At 32.1% G+C, this 19,456-nt stretch overlaps 2 protein-coding genes and 3 non-coding genes across 5 annotated transcripts; all 5 read right to left on the bottom strand.

Annotated features, from left to right (window-relative positions):
* Positions 1 to 2,351: 2,351 nt before the first annotated feature.
* LOC123912040 lies at positions 2,352 to 2,416 on the bottom strand. The gene has a single exon (XR_006810898.1). It is a non-coding gene; the product is annotated as a small nucleolar RNA snoR101 (small nucleolar RNA).
* Positions 2,417 to 2,762: 346 nt separating this feature from the next.
* Positions 2,763 to 2,827, bottom strand: LOC123912042. The gene has a single exon (XR_006810901.1). It is a non-coding gene; the product is annotated as a small nucleolar RNA snoR101 (small nucleolar RNA).
* A 1,001-nt stretch (positions 2,828 to 3,828) lies between these two features.
* LOC123912043 lies at positions 3,829 to 3,894 on the bottom strand. The gene has a single exon (XR_006810902.1). It is a non-coding gene; the product is annotated as a small nucleolar RNA snoR101 (small nucleolar RNA).
* Positions 3,895 to 4,096: 202 nt separating this feature from the next.
* Positions 4,097 to 6,209, bottom strand: LOC123907283 (pentatricopeptide repeat-containing protein At2g01860). Its single transcript, XM_045957481.1, has 2 exons — positions 6,052 to 6,209; positions 4,097 to 5,844 (listed from the first exon to the last, which is right to left on the bottom strand). Exon 2 carries the CDS (start codon positions 5,796 to 5,798, stop codon positions 4,332 to 4,334), a length of 1,467 nt encoding a protein of 488 aa, XP_045813437.1. The 5' UTR covers positions 5,799 to 5,844; positions 6,052 to 6,209; the 3' UTR covers positions 4,097 to 4,331.
* Positions 6,210 to 7,926: 1,717 nt separating this feature from the next.
* On the bottom strand, positions 7,927 to 8,703 carry LOC123907282 (leucine-rich repeat extensin-like protein 6). Its single transcript, XM_045957480.1, has one exon. It carries the CDS (start codon positions 8,513 to 8,515, stop codon positions 8,036 to 8,038), a length of 480 nt encoding a protein of 159 aa, XP_045813436.1. The 5' UTR covers positions 8,516 to 8,703; the 3' UTR covers positions 7,927 to 8,035.
* Between the last annotated feature and the right edge of the window lie 10,753 nt (positions 8,704 to 19,456).

Genomic DNA, 19,456 nt, shown 5'->3' with positions numbered 1-19,456 from the left:
AAAAATTGTAATACTTAATAATGCATAGTGAATTATAGCATTGTCTAAATCTGTAGCTGGTCTTGGCTATTATATAATTATTATAAAGAGGAGAAAAGGGAAATCTAATCTTTGGTTACTGCCATATGCTGGCATGAAAAGTTTTTCCATGGGTGTGTTTGTTACAATGGAACCACAAATTGTTCCTAGGAAAGAGTTACTTCTGGACAAAGATTTTTTTCCCACATGGCTTGGCTTCCTAATCGATGGAGCAATTGTTTTAGGTTGGGATTAAATGTTGTCTCCTCTCATATCCACTAAAAAGGAAATGCTTGTGCGGATAAGCTTGTTGATTATGGCCACAGGTTATTAAATTCCACTTGGTGGGATGATATGCCTTCCTTTCACAGGTTATTAAAGTTTCGCTTTCTCTTTTAGGGGTACGGTTTGACCACCCCCTTTTCTTCGATATATTTATGAGACATAGGTAAGGGATGAATGCTTCATTTTCTCTTGATATCTAGATCTCTTAATTTATCCCAAAAGATCAAAGTGTATTACAAATATGAATTTATTGATTTTAGGCAAAATTACAATGGAGATCTTTTATCTTATTTATTTATAAGACTTTAGTCCTTTATTTTATTTTTCTCATTTAGGTCTTATATTATTTATTTGTAAAACTTTAGTCCTTTATCTATTTTTTTTTTCATTTAGGTCACTTATCTTTTATAATGCCCACATATAAACCTATTTTCTCTTTTCTTTTTTATATTAAAAAACATAAGATAATTTTTTTTTATTAAAATTAAATAAATCCAGAATTTTGATGAACATAAGATTAACATATTCATCTTTTTCATCTTCTTTGAATAAAAAATATTTCTACTCAAATATACTTCCAAATATCATAATAAATCTATGTTATCTTCACCTCAAATCTTCTTCTATACACAAAAATCAAAACCCCAAATATCAAAGAATAGATGCATTGAAAACCCAAGCTTTTTCGCAGTATTGGTTGCTATTTTCCTTAATGGGTCAGTTCTTGCCAGTTGTGTTTGCTTGTTGGGTTAGAACACACTCATGGCCATGGGCACGACGCAGAGAGATTGAGGAGCAGCCGAGCCGAGTGACAAGGAGTGTGAAAGTGAAACGGTGGAACTGGGAGAAGCATGTTGCACACGGGAAGCATAGCAGGACCTTTCTTATTTTTGCCCTTTCTTATTTTCTTTTTTCCCTTTCTTTTATTTTTTTTCTCAACAAAAAAAATATTAGACCGGGCCCGGGCAAGTGCCCAGGCATGCTGAGCCTTGTCTTCCCCCTGTATTCTCTTATAGTTAGTTATGTTTTCCTTACAACTTACTATAATAAGGAACTGGATCTCCATTCATGCATCAAAAAGATATGCGCGCATTATATCTATGTGCGATGAGTCACACACTATTTTGAACCAAAACAATGCTCACGAGTCTACTTACCTCACGGCCGAAATACCAAAAAAAAAATGTTCACCAGCTACTACACAACTTACACACTCCCAAATTTAACGGAGAAAACTGTGCCACTATTATCCCTCAATTACTATTTATATCCACTCATCTAAGATGATGTGTCTATGTGACCTGATCGCGTCTCCAACCTATAGCTGCCTCTTCTTGTAGCTTCACACTCTTCAACCATCGATGAATTGTCAGTAATCGACATTTTATTCAAAACTCCTCGTGTCACATTATCAATAACCAACTACTAATACCACAGACCATGAAGTTATGAATGACAATGCAATTACTGAAGATTTAGCGGTGAGAGAAGAACATGAGCTACGACAGCTTGAGCTGACAACACAGTCATTTAGATGGGAGTGTACACAGACACTGGGTTCATGTCACAATCAGATAAAAAAAGAAGCAATATCAACAACTGTATTTTGTCAAACACCAAGAATGCAAAATGGAAAAATAAACAAACTTATTTTGAGGTTTTTAAAATTAGTCCTACTTCCTTTACCGCTCTCACGGCTTCTGTGTATTATATTGCTCTTAAAATGATAATGATTATTAGAAAATTACTCATATTAGATCATTTTTTCAAGTGAAAGAAAGATATTAGAAAGTAAAACTAAATGAGGTTTCTAAATCGAAAAAGATGATTCTTCTATAAAGATTGAAGTATATGAATATGAAATTATAACAATTAACAGGAAGAGAAAAAATATGTTGAAAGTATTTTCTTCAATAGTTAATCATCCTCACTTGTGCATTCATAAGTTTGTATAGAAGAGGCATCAACATGTCATAATTATAATAGACCTCATTGTTGAATGTAATTCATCATTCCATCAACAGATTCATAACCAAATGCAAAGAAGAAGCATCAGTGAATGAACTTCTCAACATAAGAACTTACCTGTAAGTTCAGAGATCAAGTGTAAGACATCATATGCACTATCTTTGCATTTGGATTTTAATTTTAAACCAAATGTTTCGGTAGAAATAGTATACTGCAAGTATACACAAACGACCATGACCGAATCTAGTCATAAAAAAGTAGACATGGCAGTACAAAAACAAAACCGCAATTTAATTCAAAACTCAAATAACCTCAAAAATAGAACATCAATAGATGCAACAAATTCACAATGTTAACAAGATATCTAGCGTGTTTACAAGAACAAGAAGACAACATAACTATGTGCGACAATTAGGGAAAACTCGAGCAAAGTCATATCAAGGCTAGGTTTTTTAGTATTCCTGAAAGACAGAGAGGAGGAAAACAAACCGAACACAGAGGAATGAACTTGTCAACATAAGAACTTACCTGTAAGTTCAGAGATCAAGTGTAAAACATCATATGCACTATCTTTGCATTTGGATTTTGATTTTAAACCAAATGTTTCGGTAGAAATAATATACTGCAAGTATATACAAACGACCATAACCAAATCTAGTCATACAAAAGTAGACATGCCAGTACATAAACAAAAATAAAACCGCAATTTAATTCAAAAAGAAAATAACCAAAAATATATAACATCAATATGTGCAACAAATTCACTGTTACCAATTTCCATGTGCAAGTTGGGCATCATGAACCCAACTTGGAGTCCCACATCGGAAGTCATGAATCCGGTGTGGGGGTTTATATAGGATTGGACAATCCTCCTCTTTGAACCATGGTTTTGAGGTGGAGTTACGGTCAATCCGTATCATTCACAATGTTAACAAGAGATCTAGTGTGTTTACAAGAACAGGAAGACAACATAACTATGTGCAATGATTAGGGGAAACTTGAACTACTTTTTGCACCAAATATGCATGTAAAATTTATGAAATCCAACACCCGATATTGCCCAAAACAAATCTAACATTTTAAAGAGACAATGAGATGGGAGAAAATGCCTATATGAAGCTAATAATCACTGTATATACCAGTATCATTTATGCTAGACCACAGATCTATCATAAGGGTAAAACCTTATTGATAGAAGAATTTGAGAGAGAAACAATAAAAAGCGTTGATAAACAACCAGTAGAGGAAAACATACCAATTAACCATCTCTGAATTTTCATATTACAGAGAGCAATCTCATCCTCTATCATGCGCTTCTGAAGAGCCTGCTCAAAGAAACTTAATCTAAGATATATGTAAAGGTCCATAATAGAAACAGGTCAAAAAAAAATTTAAAAGTCAAAAACCAATTGATGACAATAGCAGTACAAACATATAACACAAGGAAGCATATAAATTTGAACACTAATCCAACATTATTGATTAATATAAGAGGTTTTTACCAGTGCATTCCTCTTTCATATAAGAGCAATGACAGCAGTTTGTGACAGTAATTGAAGCTATGATAATTCGGATTTTTTCAACACATGAACTTACCCGAAGTTCAAAGATCAAGTGTAAAACCATCACATGCACCATCTTGGCACTTGCATTTTAGTTTATGAAGCAAAATGTTGAGATGGTGAAAGCAAAACATTATTTACATTCTTTCCCATATAAATCTATAATTAAAAATAGTGAAAAACAAGAGAGATCTTTTAATTATTTGCCAAAGTATATGAAGTAAAATCAGAAAATGTTTTCCAACCAAAAAAAGAATGGAATGTTTTTCAAACTAAATAGACCCTTTTTTTTTCCATATCATGACAATCTCTCTCAACAGTTGGAACAACCATCACAAGCTTTAGTTGCATATTCACATATAATAATTTACCCTCAATGTTGAAGATGTTTGTCAATGTACAAATGGATGCCCATAATGGTACAGTGTACCCATTGGATTATAAGGAGGGATCCAAACTTGATACAAACTATCATAATTCTTGTTGGATTCTTACAGTCTACTGTGCTTTATTTATTAAACCATATGACACTAGATGTTTATCTAACGTGAAACCTGCTATCTCGGCCTCCTTGCAGATCTCTTTACACTTTGCTATCCTCCCAGAGGCCATGTAAATTTCAAGCATGTCCTTGTATAAACCATAAGTGGGAGAGAATCCTGCTTCTTTAAGTTTGGAAAAATATCTCTTGGCTCTAGATAGATCATTTAAAGCAACAAACAGCTTTATGATCATGCGATATGCTGGAAGGTCAAAGAGGCAATTTGAAGCCTCCATTTCCCAAACTACATCCAATGCCTCTCTGTACTTCTCCTCGGCATAGCGGCTATGAATTACAGAAGTGTACATAACCACACTTGGTTGAGAACCAGACTGTTTGAACCAACTGAACAAGCTCTCAACCATATCAAACTTCTTCATCTTAGCACAGACTTTCATTATAGCAGTGCAATCTTGCGAGCTCAAATTCAATTCATCACGTGCTCCGAGTTCATCTAACAACGACTCGACATGTCTGTATCTATCAGGGTTCTTTCCAAGTTCCACTATTAGTTTTGCATAAATACTGGGATCCAACATTCTTTTATCCCTTCTTGCAACTGCCAATACCTTCCAAGCAAGTCTAAGGTTTCCTCCTTTTAAAAAACCCTTGATGAATGCCTCCAATACTCCACGACTCGCCATAGCAGTAAACTTGTTTAGGTTAAACTGAACCTTCAACTCATGGTTCCTAGCCAAGACCTCAATCGTTGAGGCCAGAATCCAATCATCAGGAAAGAGATGAGGCTGATTTTGTGCCCAACTGAATGTTTGTAGAGCTCTCTCAGGGCACCCCATATGGCCTAACTCCTTTATTGTCATCGATAAAGAACCCTTCCTCAGCAAATGTACCCACTTTCCTAGAATTATAGATACATCATCATCTGGATTAAGCCTACTGATCTCCCTTGCCAACCCAACAAGAAAAGTCGGATTTTTATATAATTTCTTATCTATAGGAGCACGAGAAGAAACCATAGCTGGTAGTCTTTTTGGCGTAGGTAGTCCCAATGGTCGAAGCTTGTGAGGAGTCGGAAGAGGAAGAGGTCTTTCCCGGTCCAAATTTCCAGGTTTTTGTGGGATTCTACCTTGAAAAAGCGATGCTATGGCATCAATTTCATCGGATTCCCAAACAACATCGGTACTTTGTTCCTCCTCCTGATTCTCTTCTACGGTGAAATCCTTATCGTTGTCATCATGAGTTGGTTCCGTGGTGATGGTGCTAGGCTTCTTCAAGAATAAATTAACACCAAACTCTGGAGGTAGCTTGCCACGCCGTGGATATTGAAGATTCTTTGTTGGTTTCTCTTTTCTTCTATTTGAATTTGATGAACGTGTTGCTAAAGTGATTCTCTGGTTTCTGCACAATGTTCTTCCCAATGGAACAAAATGCGAACTAGGAGGAAATAACACTGTGCATTCCATAATTAGGGTTTAGAAATGTGGCGATTGAATTATCATTTAGCACCACCTGCATAGAAAATTACATATACATATATATAAACAAATCAACAACATTCAATAACAAGATAAACAACAATGTCAAATTCAACAACTCAGCAACAACATTCAACAATAGAGTTATAGGGAGAATCATAATGCGTATCACAAGTTAAGTAGTTAACAAAAACAGAGAAATTAGAGTGAGGAAGAAAAGGGTTTTGCGGCAGAGAGATACCTGCGAGAGCAGAGAGAGAACATAAATCAGAGATATGAGAGAACGACGGCGGACGGTTGTAGGTAGGTGCGCTGGATTTTGTGTTGGCGACTGTTGTGCAAGATACTCAGATGAGACTTGGAGTTGGAAATGTGGATGCAAAATGCATTTTTTTTTAAATATTTTGAAGTGGATAAAAAAAGAAAGAAGGAATATGCACTAAAATAATTCTATATATCGGTGTTTTAAAAACCGGACCGGTTTTGTCAACAAAAAAAATGGACCGGTTATCGAACCGGCGAGGATATTGGGTCACTGGTTTATTGGTCGAACCATTGGGTCAATGGTCGAACCGCATGACAAATCGGATTAAACTGATTGAATGAACCGGTCTCTACAATAAGCTTATATAGTTATTATATTGGTTGAATCTGATAACTCAGTCTTTAAACAAATATAAAAAATTTGAAAATTTCATAAAAAAATGTCATAAATTCTATAAAACAAGGACATATACCAATAATAATAATAATAATAATAATAATAATAGTGATCACATAATTGAGACTAACAAATTTTTGAGTATTGTGAAAAATTAAACTGACCATCCATCCCAATGTTTTAAGAACCAGACCGGACCGGCAGGTTTGACCGGTTCGGCCGTGAACCGGACACGGCACCGGTCCGGAACAAGAGCCAGAACTGCTAGTCAGTAAAACCGGTAAAAAATTGTTTTGAACCGGTGGGAACCGGGAAAACCGGTGAACACATTGTTGCTACACTTCTTCTTTCTCTCCAACATATGATATTAGAATTGGTGTGAGACTATGGTATGTTGGATTATTGAAACATCTTTCTAATGGTGTTATTAGGAGGCAGGGCATATACAAGATGTGATATACTTACATTATTTGATGGTGAGATTGTTGAATTTTAGTCTCACACCAATTATAAATAAATAGATGTTAGATATATAGAAGGCTAAACTTTTCATAGTAACATTTTTATCTCTTAATGTTAGACTCTTTTACAAAAGATTAACCCATACTAAATTTTAAACAACACAACACACGCATGAATGACTCACATGCCACGTCAGCAAGTCAACGCATACATGGACAACGACTCTCGTGACATGCTAATTAATGTAACATGTGAGTGACTGTACGCATGTGCGTTGATTTGGTCAAAATTAGTAGGAGCCAATTTTTGTAAAAGAGACTAAAATTATGGGTCAAAAGTACTATTATGAAAGTTAGAGGGTGAAATTGCAATTTAGTATATACAGAAATGTGACCCATGTTAAGGCCTTTTAATCTACTTTATTTAATCAACAGCTGAAAATATAGTAGCTTATCTATTACTTTACTTTATATAAACTTTAAACAAAAAGCTGTATATACTTTGCAATTCTTTAATTGTTTGTTACTTTCAAATTATAAACTTTAAAGCATCAGAAGTAATTACTTTTTAATTGTTAATAGTACATTTTTCTTTAGAGGACAAGGTTGTTGAGCCATGTACAAAACTAAGAACAAACCAAAATGGCAGAAAGAAAATGAACGATGCATAAGACGAAATTAAGAAAGACATCAAAAGTGCTTACGGTGCAATAAACTCCAAAGCACATGATGCAACTCTCCTAATAATCTATGGCATTAAGAATTTAATACAAAGAAAATGCTCAAAATCAACAATTTAATTATTTAATTACTTCACATTAAGTATATTCTTATACACTACCGGTCATAAAATTAGAACTCTTTAATCTTTATGTTATTTTCGTACATATAATTTAGTTTTTTTCTCAGGCTCTTCAACATGAAACCTTACTCTGTTTCATCTCCTCTGTTTTTCACACCCCACGCACAAAAAACATTAACAAACACAAAAACAAAGTTGAATATTTTCCATAAATAATTTTCCATAAATAAAATTAACAACCACTACCAATACTGATTTTGAATAACAATTTGACTACATGAAAATTAATCTCAAACAGTTCTTATACAAAACCAAGAACAAGAAATAAAGATAACAGAATAGTAGTGACAAATTTCTTCTCCACAATGATTGATGATGCTGAAGAATCTTCAGGTTTGTTAGGAGGCAATCTGTAGTAGTATGGATAGTAAGGTAAAATAGGGTCAGGTGGTGGTGGTGTACCATAACCACCACCACTACCACCACCGTTGTTGTTGTTGCCGCCGTCGCCGTTGCCACCATAAGGTGGTGTTGGATTATAAGGATAATTATAACCAGAAGGTGGTGGATATGGTAATCCAGATTGTGGTGGTGCTGGTGGAACTGTTGAAACAGAAGGAGTTGGATTTGTAGGAGTGACGGTTCCACTTCCTATAGGTGGTGGATAACATGGATATGGACATGGTGTGTCGGAATTTGTTGTGTTGGGAAAACAGAGAAGTGTTGTTATGAAGAGGAAGAAGAACAGAGTGGAAAACAGAGGAGTGTTAAAGAAGGACATGTTTGGATGAAAGGAAAAAGAAAAGAAAAGAAAAAAAATGATTAAGTGAAAGGAAGAAGGAAAAGAAACAAGTGGTTGTGTTGTGATGTGAATGTGAATGTGAGGAAACAAAGTGAGTGAGTTGGAAATTGGAAGAGATGTGTGGGTGGTCTTATTAGATGGCTACATCACATTTTAATTTTCAACAATTGAGAGAAAGCCAAGGAAGAGTGAAAATGAAAATAAAAAATAAAGTATTACTTACTTTTTGAGTGATGATTTGGAAGAAGAAGTCAAATTTGGGCTTCAAGCAATTTCTAAGTTACTTCTAATTTTTAGAATTTGGAATACATGCATTCAAGAGATATTGCATATTTGCATTTGCACATTTAATTTAAGATATTTGCAATTGTATAATTTAAAATATTAAATTTTTTTTGAACAATTTAAAATATTAAATTTAATCTAGTTTATAATGTTTTTGGTATTAACTTTCTGATTTTCAGGAGAATGAGACTCTGGTAATCTATAGTTCGATAGTAAAATACGTAAAGTCTACCTAGAAATTATTTTTATAAGAAATTCTAACTTTTAAGTGAGAGTCTTTTGATGGAATTTGGTTTTGTTTTATAAACGGAAAATGAGGAGCTGGTGAAGAAGCTAGGGGACAGCATGAGGCCTTCATTTTGGGATATTGAAATTTTTTAAAAATATGATGACAAAAATAATCTTATTGTTTTGTTGGCAAAGAATAATAATGATATGCACATGAGATGCCTATAATAGCAAGGAAGGGTATATTGATAAACCATGATTTTGTAAACTACAATCAAATTCTTATTTCAAGTGATTATAAACAGAAATCAAAGGGAGTCAAGAAAGAGTTTATAAGTTCAATGTAAAGTAGCTAGCAATGTTAATTTTAGCATATTGAAAATGAACTTAATTAATTTGACGGCTAGCTTCAACTTATATTTGATATTGAATAGAAATATAAATAAAGTAAATAAAAACTTAAGGGAAAAGAGTTTTCTTTTTCTTTTTTTGGTAGAGGAAAAGAGTTTTCATTGCTTATGTTGTCCTTTTTAGGTATAAATAAATAGCATGTGGTAAATTTTATTTTTCTTCAAAGTTAAAAGTAGATCAAATGTTTTAGGCAGTCTCCCTTTAATACTATGTTTGGATGTCAAAGAGATAGGGAAGAGAGAAATAGTGAAGAGAGAAATAAGAGATAAGAGAGATAGAAGAGAAATTGGATAGAAATTTTATATGGTTTGGATGAATAGAAAAATGAGAAGAGAGAAATTAATAAAAATGAGAAAATAACAAATTTATCCTTTTCTACAAGAAAATAAATTAGTTGAATGAGGGTATTGTTGTAAAATTGTTTATTTCACTTCTTGTCACACAAATCTCTCCTAATATGGAGAGATTTATTTTTGGCAGTTATTAACCATTATATTTCTCTCTTTACTTATTTCTCTCCTCATCCAAACCATAGAAATAGCTAATTTCTTTGCTATCTCTCTCTTTCTTATTTCTCTCTTTTGTAAATCTACCTAAACAAACACAATGTAAAGGTGGACATGATTTCTAGCAATTAAAATCTTATGTGCATTAATTAATCAAATAATTAAGTTCAAGTGATTAATGAACTTTGCTTAAGATAAATTGTTTAGTAAAATCTACTTTATTTTTATCTAAAAGGCACCTTTGCCTATTTTTTTTTTATTGTTGAGTAAAATCTGACTTCAATTTTTGAAGAGAACAAATAATATTGAAGTTGTTATTTAGCGTAAAGGAGCGGATTTAAGGACAAATTTTTGAAGAAAATGAGAATAATATGATAATATAGATTCTTAAGTATATGAAATTATTCATATTTATACCACATTATAGTTTATCCCATTAGAATTCACTCAAGAGGCACAATGCAACCGTTATTTAGTTGTTCCATGAAAATTCAACTCATGATATTGTGTGGAAAGACATTGAGAATGATACAAAAGATAATCGAATCAATCACCCTACAATTTAGGACTCCGGCAAGGACAAAATTAGAAAATGGACCAATAGAGGTCAATCCCCAATGATTTTTTTAAAAATGTAGAGTAATATGTTATTAGATTATTTGTATTTTCAGTCCCCTTAATGTAATAAACTCACAAATATAGTCCCTTTTTTGAAATTAAACTTTTTGGACATCTATTTTAAAATTTGTTGTAATTTTGGTTCCAATGCATATTTCCCCTTAAAATTATATCTAATATTTAGACTACGTACTTATGAACTTGTCTTAGTCGATATATATAATATATATACGTGGTTTTAGGCCATACGAGGACTTTGATAAATCAAATGATAGAGAAGCATGTGAACAATTTTCCAATTGAAGCTAGTGTCCAATTTGCTGACTTCAGAATTCAGTGTAATTCAAAACGGCAAGACCCATTCCATACACATGAAATCATGAAAAAATTAGAGATCTTCCTTTGCCATCCTACTAATTCTGGGCGATCCTACGAAATTATCACAATACCCTTGTCCGCTACTTAGGTCGTGGACACCCCTCAAAACACCCTACCTTTATAACGTCCGCTACTTAAGTAGCGGAAGTTATTTTTCAAAATTTCTGATTTTTATAACATCCGCTACCTAAGTCGCGGAGGGTAAAATTTGAAAACCGTAGGGCGCACGAGTAATCGATAGGGTGGCAAAAATAAATCTCAAGAAATTAAACAATAGCTGGAGAAAAATAACACATGAAAAGGAATATGGACACATGGCCCAAAACCGTGCAGTGTCATTTTTATTTTTATTTTTCATAGACGAAGTGGTAACCACTGCAAAAAACTAACACATATAGCTACTGACGGAGTTAGGAATTTTGAACAGCGGAGGCGATATTTACATAAAAAAATGTATTGGTAATTTCTATGTGCGGTGGTGGCACATTATATATACACCTAGCATGATAAAATTAAAGTGGGGGCACATAAGGGTGAAGGTAGCTCCGTCCCATATAGCTATAAAATCTCGAGTTCGAATCCTATGAAATATCTCCTGCCTAATAATATCGGCATTTGGTGGTTTGAACTAGGCCTAATGGGATATGCAGTGTCACTTTGGTGGCAGCTAGCCAGCTATATAATGAAAGAATTTTTTTAATGCTTCTCATGAATTATTCAAGAAATGTTTTTTTAAAAAAAGAAATCAATGTTTTTTAAATAACAATTATTTTATAAATTGAAATTGGTTTCTGCGTTACAGTAAAGACATTCAAATTTATAAAAATATTTTTGGTCAGAAATTATAAATTTATTATAATTGATAAAAATAAAATATATTTTAATTCTAACTGGACTAATGCATAATACTTTCATATTTCAATCTTAACATTAAAAAAAAAAAATCTAACCAGTGATCTTGCTTAGTTATTACTTATTATTATAATCCATAATGTGAAGTATACATTACTCATATATATATGGGAAAAGGTCAAGCAAGTAATTAGAATTTAGAAATCATAGTAATCGACCAATATAAAGGTTAATAAGAGATTAAGTTCAAGTGATTAATAAATTTCCTCTAGAACGAAATATTTGAAAGAATTCGAGTTCGATATTCGGTAGAAACAATTTTTAACTAGATTTTATTTACCTATCGGTCGAATTCTGAAATACTGAAGTCTCTTTTCCTTAAGAATTAGAGAGTTAACACTAAAAAATATAAAGTTTAATTAGATGAGTGCTTATGCTTTTAGTCTTACTAATCTCATTGTGTCGGTGTGGGAAAAGGAGGTCATGTAGTCGGTTTTCACTTTAATTTCTTGTTTCTAATTTCTAACAAGACATCTATTTTGAGTTTGACGTGTGGTAGTGGTTATATCTACCATACATGATGATTCCATATCAATTGAACATTTCAAACAATTCCATTAAGATGAGTTATTAGTAATTTGTTTTCTTCTTTGAGTATATGCAATTGTCTTCAGCTGCCCAAGATTCTCATGCCTAGGGGTGGACAAGGACCCGAAACCCGGTCCAATCCGCAAAAACCGAGACTAAAAAACCGAACCGGGTCGGTTTGAGACTGAACCGCGGGCTGACAGATCTAAAGTGGTGGTTTGATATGAGTTGAGGCGGTCGGGTTCGGTTTATAAAAGTTGATCCGTGGGTACCTGAACCAAACCGAGTACTTGATTAGTGTTATTTTACTACTCCTGTGACAGTAGGTGCCATATCACAATCAGAACTTTATTAGTACTTTTGATAAGAGTGCAGCAATGCCTTTTCCTTTAATTACTGAGTGATAGTGACTTTTCAATAAGATAGCAGCTACTACTAATGCTTTTAATTTTTTAACAAAGATATAGGATAGGAATTAAGTACCAAGTCCAATAAAAAATAAGTTCAATGGTTTATAGTACGATGCAAAATTTACTCTCATATTCATAATAATATATAATATAGTATTAATAGGAACAAAAACTATAATAAAAAAAGAAATGATCTCTTCTTTTTGAAACTCTACAATCTCAATCTCACAATACATGGATCCTACTCTATCTTCTTTATCTCGTACCCAAAAAACCTCACAATACATTACTCCTTTTATGAAAAAAAATATGATTTTGGTCTCACTACATCTTTATCTCGTTTTAACTCTGGAACAACATGCAATATCACGGTTGAACTACAAGCAGTGCAATAGTCTCTTCATCCTTCTTCTTCTTCTTCTTCTTCTTCTTCTTCTTCTTCTTCTTCTTCTTCTTCTTCTTCTTCTTCTTCTTCTTCTTCTTCTTCTTAGATCTCATCTTTTTTTTCTGTTTCAAGTTTTTGTTTTGTTGGTTGATGCATTGATAATACAAATCTAGATCTGAGATGGTTTGTATGTTTTTTTTTTGGTACTGTGAATCAATTTTTTTTTCTGGATTTGCAAATTTGTTGGTGTGTTCTTACCCGCATAAACCGAGTCATGCAACCCGCGAACCGAGTTACCCGAACCCGTCTAACCCGTATGAAATTTTGGGTCGGTGTGGGCCTTTCTATACCAACCGAGGTTTGGGCCGGTTTGAGGTTTTGGGTCCGTACCGACCCAAACCGGCCCGTTGTCCACCCCTACTCATGCCAATTAAGCACCTATCTTGTAGATAAAGGTAGCTTTAATTGGAACCACAAACAAATCCACTTTTACCTCTTAACATCTTTTAATTGTCACATTAGTTGATGTATGAGTGTTTTGTATCATTTGATGATATGCTTTTCTAGTGGCAGGGTTTTATTATATATTATATTTTAGATATTTTATGAGGGTTTTTTTAAAAATAATAATTATAGTGTTATTTATTTAATTTTTTTAACCCTTTAGTTTCCAATGAAAGGGGGTCGCGGTACTCTAGAGTTTGACCGCGAGGTAAGTAAAACCTAGTTAAAAATTATCTCCATAAAAAATTGAACTCAGATTCTCTCGAACAATTCATTTTAGGAGGAGCTCATTAGTCATTTGAGTCTAATATATCTTGCTTAAAATAGTGTTCTTTTTGTTAAAGTGTATGGAGTACTCCTATGATTTCATTTCATTTAAAGAATAAAATGTGTGGAGTCGAGGAGATGGAAATAAAATGTAAGTTTACGATATACATCCATAATTGGGTATTTTATTTTCAACCTAGGATGGAGCTTTGATGCTAAAGTTAAGGACTAGAAATCAACTATGAATTAGTCTAAGTCGTAAAAATTTTAAAGTCTTTAATATATAGTTAGAAGTTCAATTCCTATATTCACCAAAAAAAAATGTTCAATTCCTATAATAACCAACCAAAAAATAAGAACTAGACTTAACAAATGCTTCAATTTTTTTCTGAACAAAAAAAATGCTTCTATTCATTGGAGAGTTAGACCAAACAAAACAACAAAAACAGGCCTAAACTCACTAATTAAAGAGACCCAACAGCCATTAATTGATTTTTTTTCTTTTTTTGTTACATTAATTGATCTTTTTTTACCATGTATCCCAACACAACAACACTTATCCCTCTATCCCAATATTTGGAGTGAACCATTTTACGCTTGTATATAAACTAAAATTTTTCAGTTTTTCTTTTACTTCTCAAAATTCTTTTAAGTTTCTTGGAGTAAAAACAAGGGTTGCTTCGTTTTATAAATCGAAAAACTTTCACAAGTGTTGTTCACACTAGAAAATTTAGAATAAATTTATGGGTTCACAAATTGTCATAATCATGAAACTTGAAAGGTTTTCGAAAAATATTTCTCAAGCTTTTTTTTTGTATAAGTAGTGAGAAATCTTTAACTTAAATTTTCTAGAAATCAATTGTAAGGATGAATTGATGGGAAATCCAAAAAATATTGAAACTGAAGGTGAATAACAAAGTAAAAAACATGTGATTTTTTTTAGAGACAAAAATCAAAATTCGTTAATTTTGTGGTTTGTAGTGGTAAAGACAAATGTTGGGATAGTTAGTAAATCCCACACTTTTTTTTTTTTTTTGCAACAGCAAAGGAATATTTTACAGGATTAAAAAGGCATAAGGAATGTCAAGTCCAATACAGCAAAATAACAAAACAAGTCTACACACCATCGTAGCTATGACTACAACAAGGGAGAATCAAGGAAGAGAGCTTCTCGAATACTCCCAGAAGATTCTTTACCACAATAGCAAACAGCCGAAACAAGGAGAAAAATTCTAACGCTATTTTCATGGGATCCCGATCCTTACCACCAAAGAAAGCGGATGATCGCAGTCGAGAGAAGATGGAATGCAACCAGTTTTGGATGTTATATGATATAATAGTTTTTATGAGCGTGACCAAATGCAATTTATTTGGTTATGTGAACATGTAAGAATATTTCTCCCAAGGTGTCTTCATATTTTCTCTTACATGTCGATTGGAGTCGAGTTTTGAGTCCATTTGGATCCTTTTCAGTTTTTTATGTTCCGTCTTTTATTTTATTTTTTTTCTAATTCAATGATTAATTTAGAGATGACAATTGGATTCATATTCAATAGATATATGAAAAAAAATAAATCATAAAAAATAGAGCAAAAATTTGCATTATAGATACGGGTTCATGTATGAGTAATTACCCATAAAAATGAGCGGATATGGATGCGGACATGAGTACCTTAGTACCCCGCCCCATACTCATATTATTTATTTTATTTATATTAATATATAATAATATATGTATATTAATTTTAAAGAAGACAATACTATTAAACTATTATACATTTTTTTAATAAAAATGTTTATTTATAACATAATACAAATACAATGTGAATATTTCAACAAAGATATGAATTTTAGCATAATCATAGTAATAATAATATTTATAATTTTCATGAGTCAACATTAAAAATTTTGAAATTTTCTTTTTGAAGGTAATTTTGAAATTTTCTTAACTAACTCTATTGATATAATATTTTATAATTGATCAATTTTTTTTAACAAAAATGCGGGTAACGTGTATGAGTATGAATACTTAGGTACCCATAGGATATTGACACAAGTACAAAAGTTGTTATCCACGCGGATATGTCTATAGATATGGGTATTTTTTTAAACAGTCTGCGGTATGAGGATGAACACTATAGTACCCCACCTATACCTTATCTATTGTCATCTCTAGGTTAATTGAGCCAAAAAAAAAAGAACATAAAAAGAAATTCTTTTTTGATAAATGGTCAAGATTATGACGGTATAAAGAAAATAAATCTATGTTTAATGTCACCATGAATATGCCATAATTACGGTAATTCACCGTAATTTTTTAGAAACTACTTAGTATAACTTTTAGACAATGACAATAGATTATCTTAATTCGAACATATCACTATAATACCAAACATAATTTTCCCCCAGTGATTTTCAATGGTGATAATGAGGATCTCAAACAGTAAAGAGATAGTATATGGACTAAAAGCTTAAACTGTCCAAGTTGCCAAACATCAGCTATGGGTCCCCTCCCCACTTCCCACATATGCCTGGTTGGTGTAACCGATGCTGATGATCAGGAGGATCTCACAGTCACAGATTATTCTTTACTTTCACTACTACTACTACTTTCACTACTTTCTTTACTTTCACATAGTCATGATTAACCTTTTCTGCTTCAAAAAAAATGATTAACCTTTTCATTATAAAACAAGTACAAACTATTATTTTTAAATGTGTGTATTTGGATCAAGTATTAGTTGGCTAGCATTTAATTATTTGTTGCAACAAAATAGGGAAAATTAAAATTAAACAATTAATTTGGTTAGAAACACAATGTTTAGAGGAGTTCTAGCCAATTTATCTACTTTTGTGGTTGTGGATCAAATTATTTTCATCCTTGGTTTTGGTTCATAGATTGTTTTCATAACATCTAAGATGTCTTCTCGAATTGTAACGATTAGATATATCTTGTACTCTTTATAATTAATTTTTTTGCTTATAAAAAAATGAGGTTAAATATATTTTTAGTCACTCTAATTATCTCAATTTTCATTTTTAATCCTCTAAAATTTTTCGTCTATAATTTTGGTCTCACTGTTAACTCTCCATAACGAAAGTTAACGTGGCATTGCCACATATGCAATGTTAATGACTAGGATTTGAGAAGGCTTGTGCAGTGGCAAGACTGATTGCATGTCAATTTAAAATTTAAAAATTCTTTTATTTGATATTTGGTTAGATTTTATTTCTTTTCTAAATTTTTTTTTTTTTTTTTGGAATTCTCCCTTCATCTTTTTCCCCTTGATTCCACCACAATGGCACAACTTTATCAACAGATGACTCGTGAAATTGGGGAAATGAAACCGGAGGTTTTCGAATAGGGGTTTAGACCGTAAAATTAGTGTTGAAATATTCTTAGGTCAAGCACAAATTCGTCACCATAAAAGTTTCCGAGTTGGCCTAAAAACTAAAAACTCAGGTCCATATGTTTTTTGTAGTCTAATAATTAGTGCGATGTGTGTATCAGCCGAGCTAAACTTACTGGGATGCATTTACATTTTCTTATTAAAACAGAATTAGAATAAGAATGAATAGAAATTAAAAAAATTGGTTGGTTACAATGTTTGTTTCATGTTTCTATTATCATTCATAATTTACCATGTGTATAAATAAGACAAGACAAGGCAACGCCTAACCTTAAGCAGTAGTGTATATAATTAAAAGAAGTGTATATATATATATAGTTATTCACAAACAAATTAAAGGTGGTCCCTTAAAAAATGAATAATTTAGAATTGAGACGGAATCATAAAACAGGGGTCTTGGTGATGATGGAGATGGTGGGTGATTCCTCGAGAAAACAGGTGAATTATTATTTATTTTTTTGAAAGGAGGTGAATTATTTAAAGATAGTAGCATTTGCAACAGTTCAACATTATGCATTTTTTGTAGTATTGAAAGTATATCGCTGTTATAGCTAATAATAACACCGACTTTTCCTCTTCAAAAGAAAAAACACTGACTTTTCATTATCAATAATGGATTGATATACTGTAAGTGATAAAGAAATTCAATCTTATAAGTTGGTCACATGTTTGATTTCAGCCTATGGTAAGCAATTGTACATGGAGAAAAACTCATTCAGACACTTTGCATATGTCATAAGTTTTCTTATGGAGATTAATAACGACTAGAAGAATATTACTATGATATAAAAATCACTAATTTTACTGGTTGTTAGTTGGTTTAGTGGTGATTGGCGATCGTCGATCGACTTAGTAGTGAGGACCACAGTTCGATCCCCTGCAACTGCAATTGAGAGGGGGGCTGGAACCACTTGATAGTAGAACTAATCTTTAAACCGGATTAAGGTCTAGTGGGCCGGATATTGGTGATAAAAAAGAATCACCGACTTCTTTTTACTAACTAATAACGATTATATTAAAGGGTTAAATATATTTCTAGAATTCTAGTCCTCTAAATATATTATGCTTTGGTAAAAATAAACTATAAGCTACTTGATAACCGGTAGCTTATAGCTGAATAGTTAGTAGAATAACATTAAAGTGTTTAGCAAATTTAACAGTCGTAAGTACAAAATGACATAAAAGTACATGACTAATAGGTAGTTATTATAATTTTTAAAAAATAAAAATAATAAGGGTAAATATGAAATAAAATGTAAAAAAAAAAATAAATTCATATGCTACTTGAAATAGCATGTCAAAAAACGCTATAAGATACTCCCTCCGTCCCAAATCTTTAGTTTTTTTATCTTTTTTTTTTATTCCAAAACTTTAATCATTTTAAGATATCAATGCACATTTAATAATAATTTACCATTTGCATCCTTACTAAAGTTAAGGCATTAATTAAATATATTTTTTCTTTCTTAATAAAGTAAGGGTAAAAATGATTTTACTTATCATTTTTTTATCATTTCTTAATCTTCATACAAAACTCCAAAAGGACTAAAGTTTTGGGACGGAGGGAGTAATTAAATATGCTTGTTACCAAACACGTCCATTTTTATCAAACGAGCTTATAAGCTAGCTTATTGGACTTACCAAACACACCCTAATTTTCATTTTCATCATTCTAAAAAAAAAAAATCGAAGGAAATGTTGTTATTTTTAGTAAAAATAAAACTTTGTAACCAAATACATAAATATGTGTGTGATCATTTGTTTATTAGCAATAGTATGAACAAATTATTGTTAATTGAGTTATAAAAAACAGGGGTCTTCACGATTAGATTAATAATCCATAATTCACTCATTTAATTTGTTTTTACAACTTGAAGAAATTAGGTGGAAATTTAATATTCCTGCACTGAAAAAAAAGAAAGAAAAAAAAAACAGAGTTCTCCTAAAACATATTTAAAAAAAAAAAATCATGATAAATGTATCAGAAAATTACATAACAATTTCATTTGAAATTGTGAATATATGAACAAATTGTTATTACATAATATGGAACATAAACAGAACATAGGTGTCAAATA

Source organism: Trifolium pratense, linkage group LG2 (genome assembly GCF_020283565.1).
Source record: "Trifolium pratense cultivar HEN17-A07 linkage group LG2, ARS_RC_1.1, whole genome shotgun sequence".
NCBI classification, from domain to species: Eukaryota; Viridiplantae; Streptophyta; class Magnoliopsida; order Fabales; family Fabaceae; genus Trifolium; species Trifolium pratense.
This window is presented reverse-complemented; position numbering and strand designations above follow the sequence as displayed.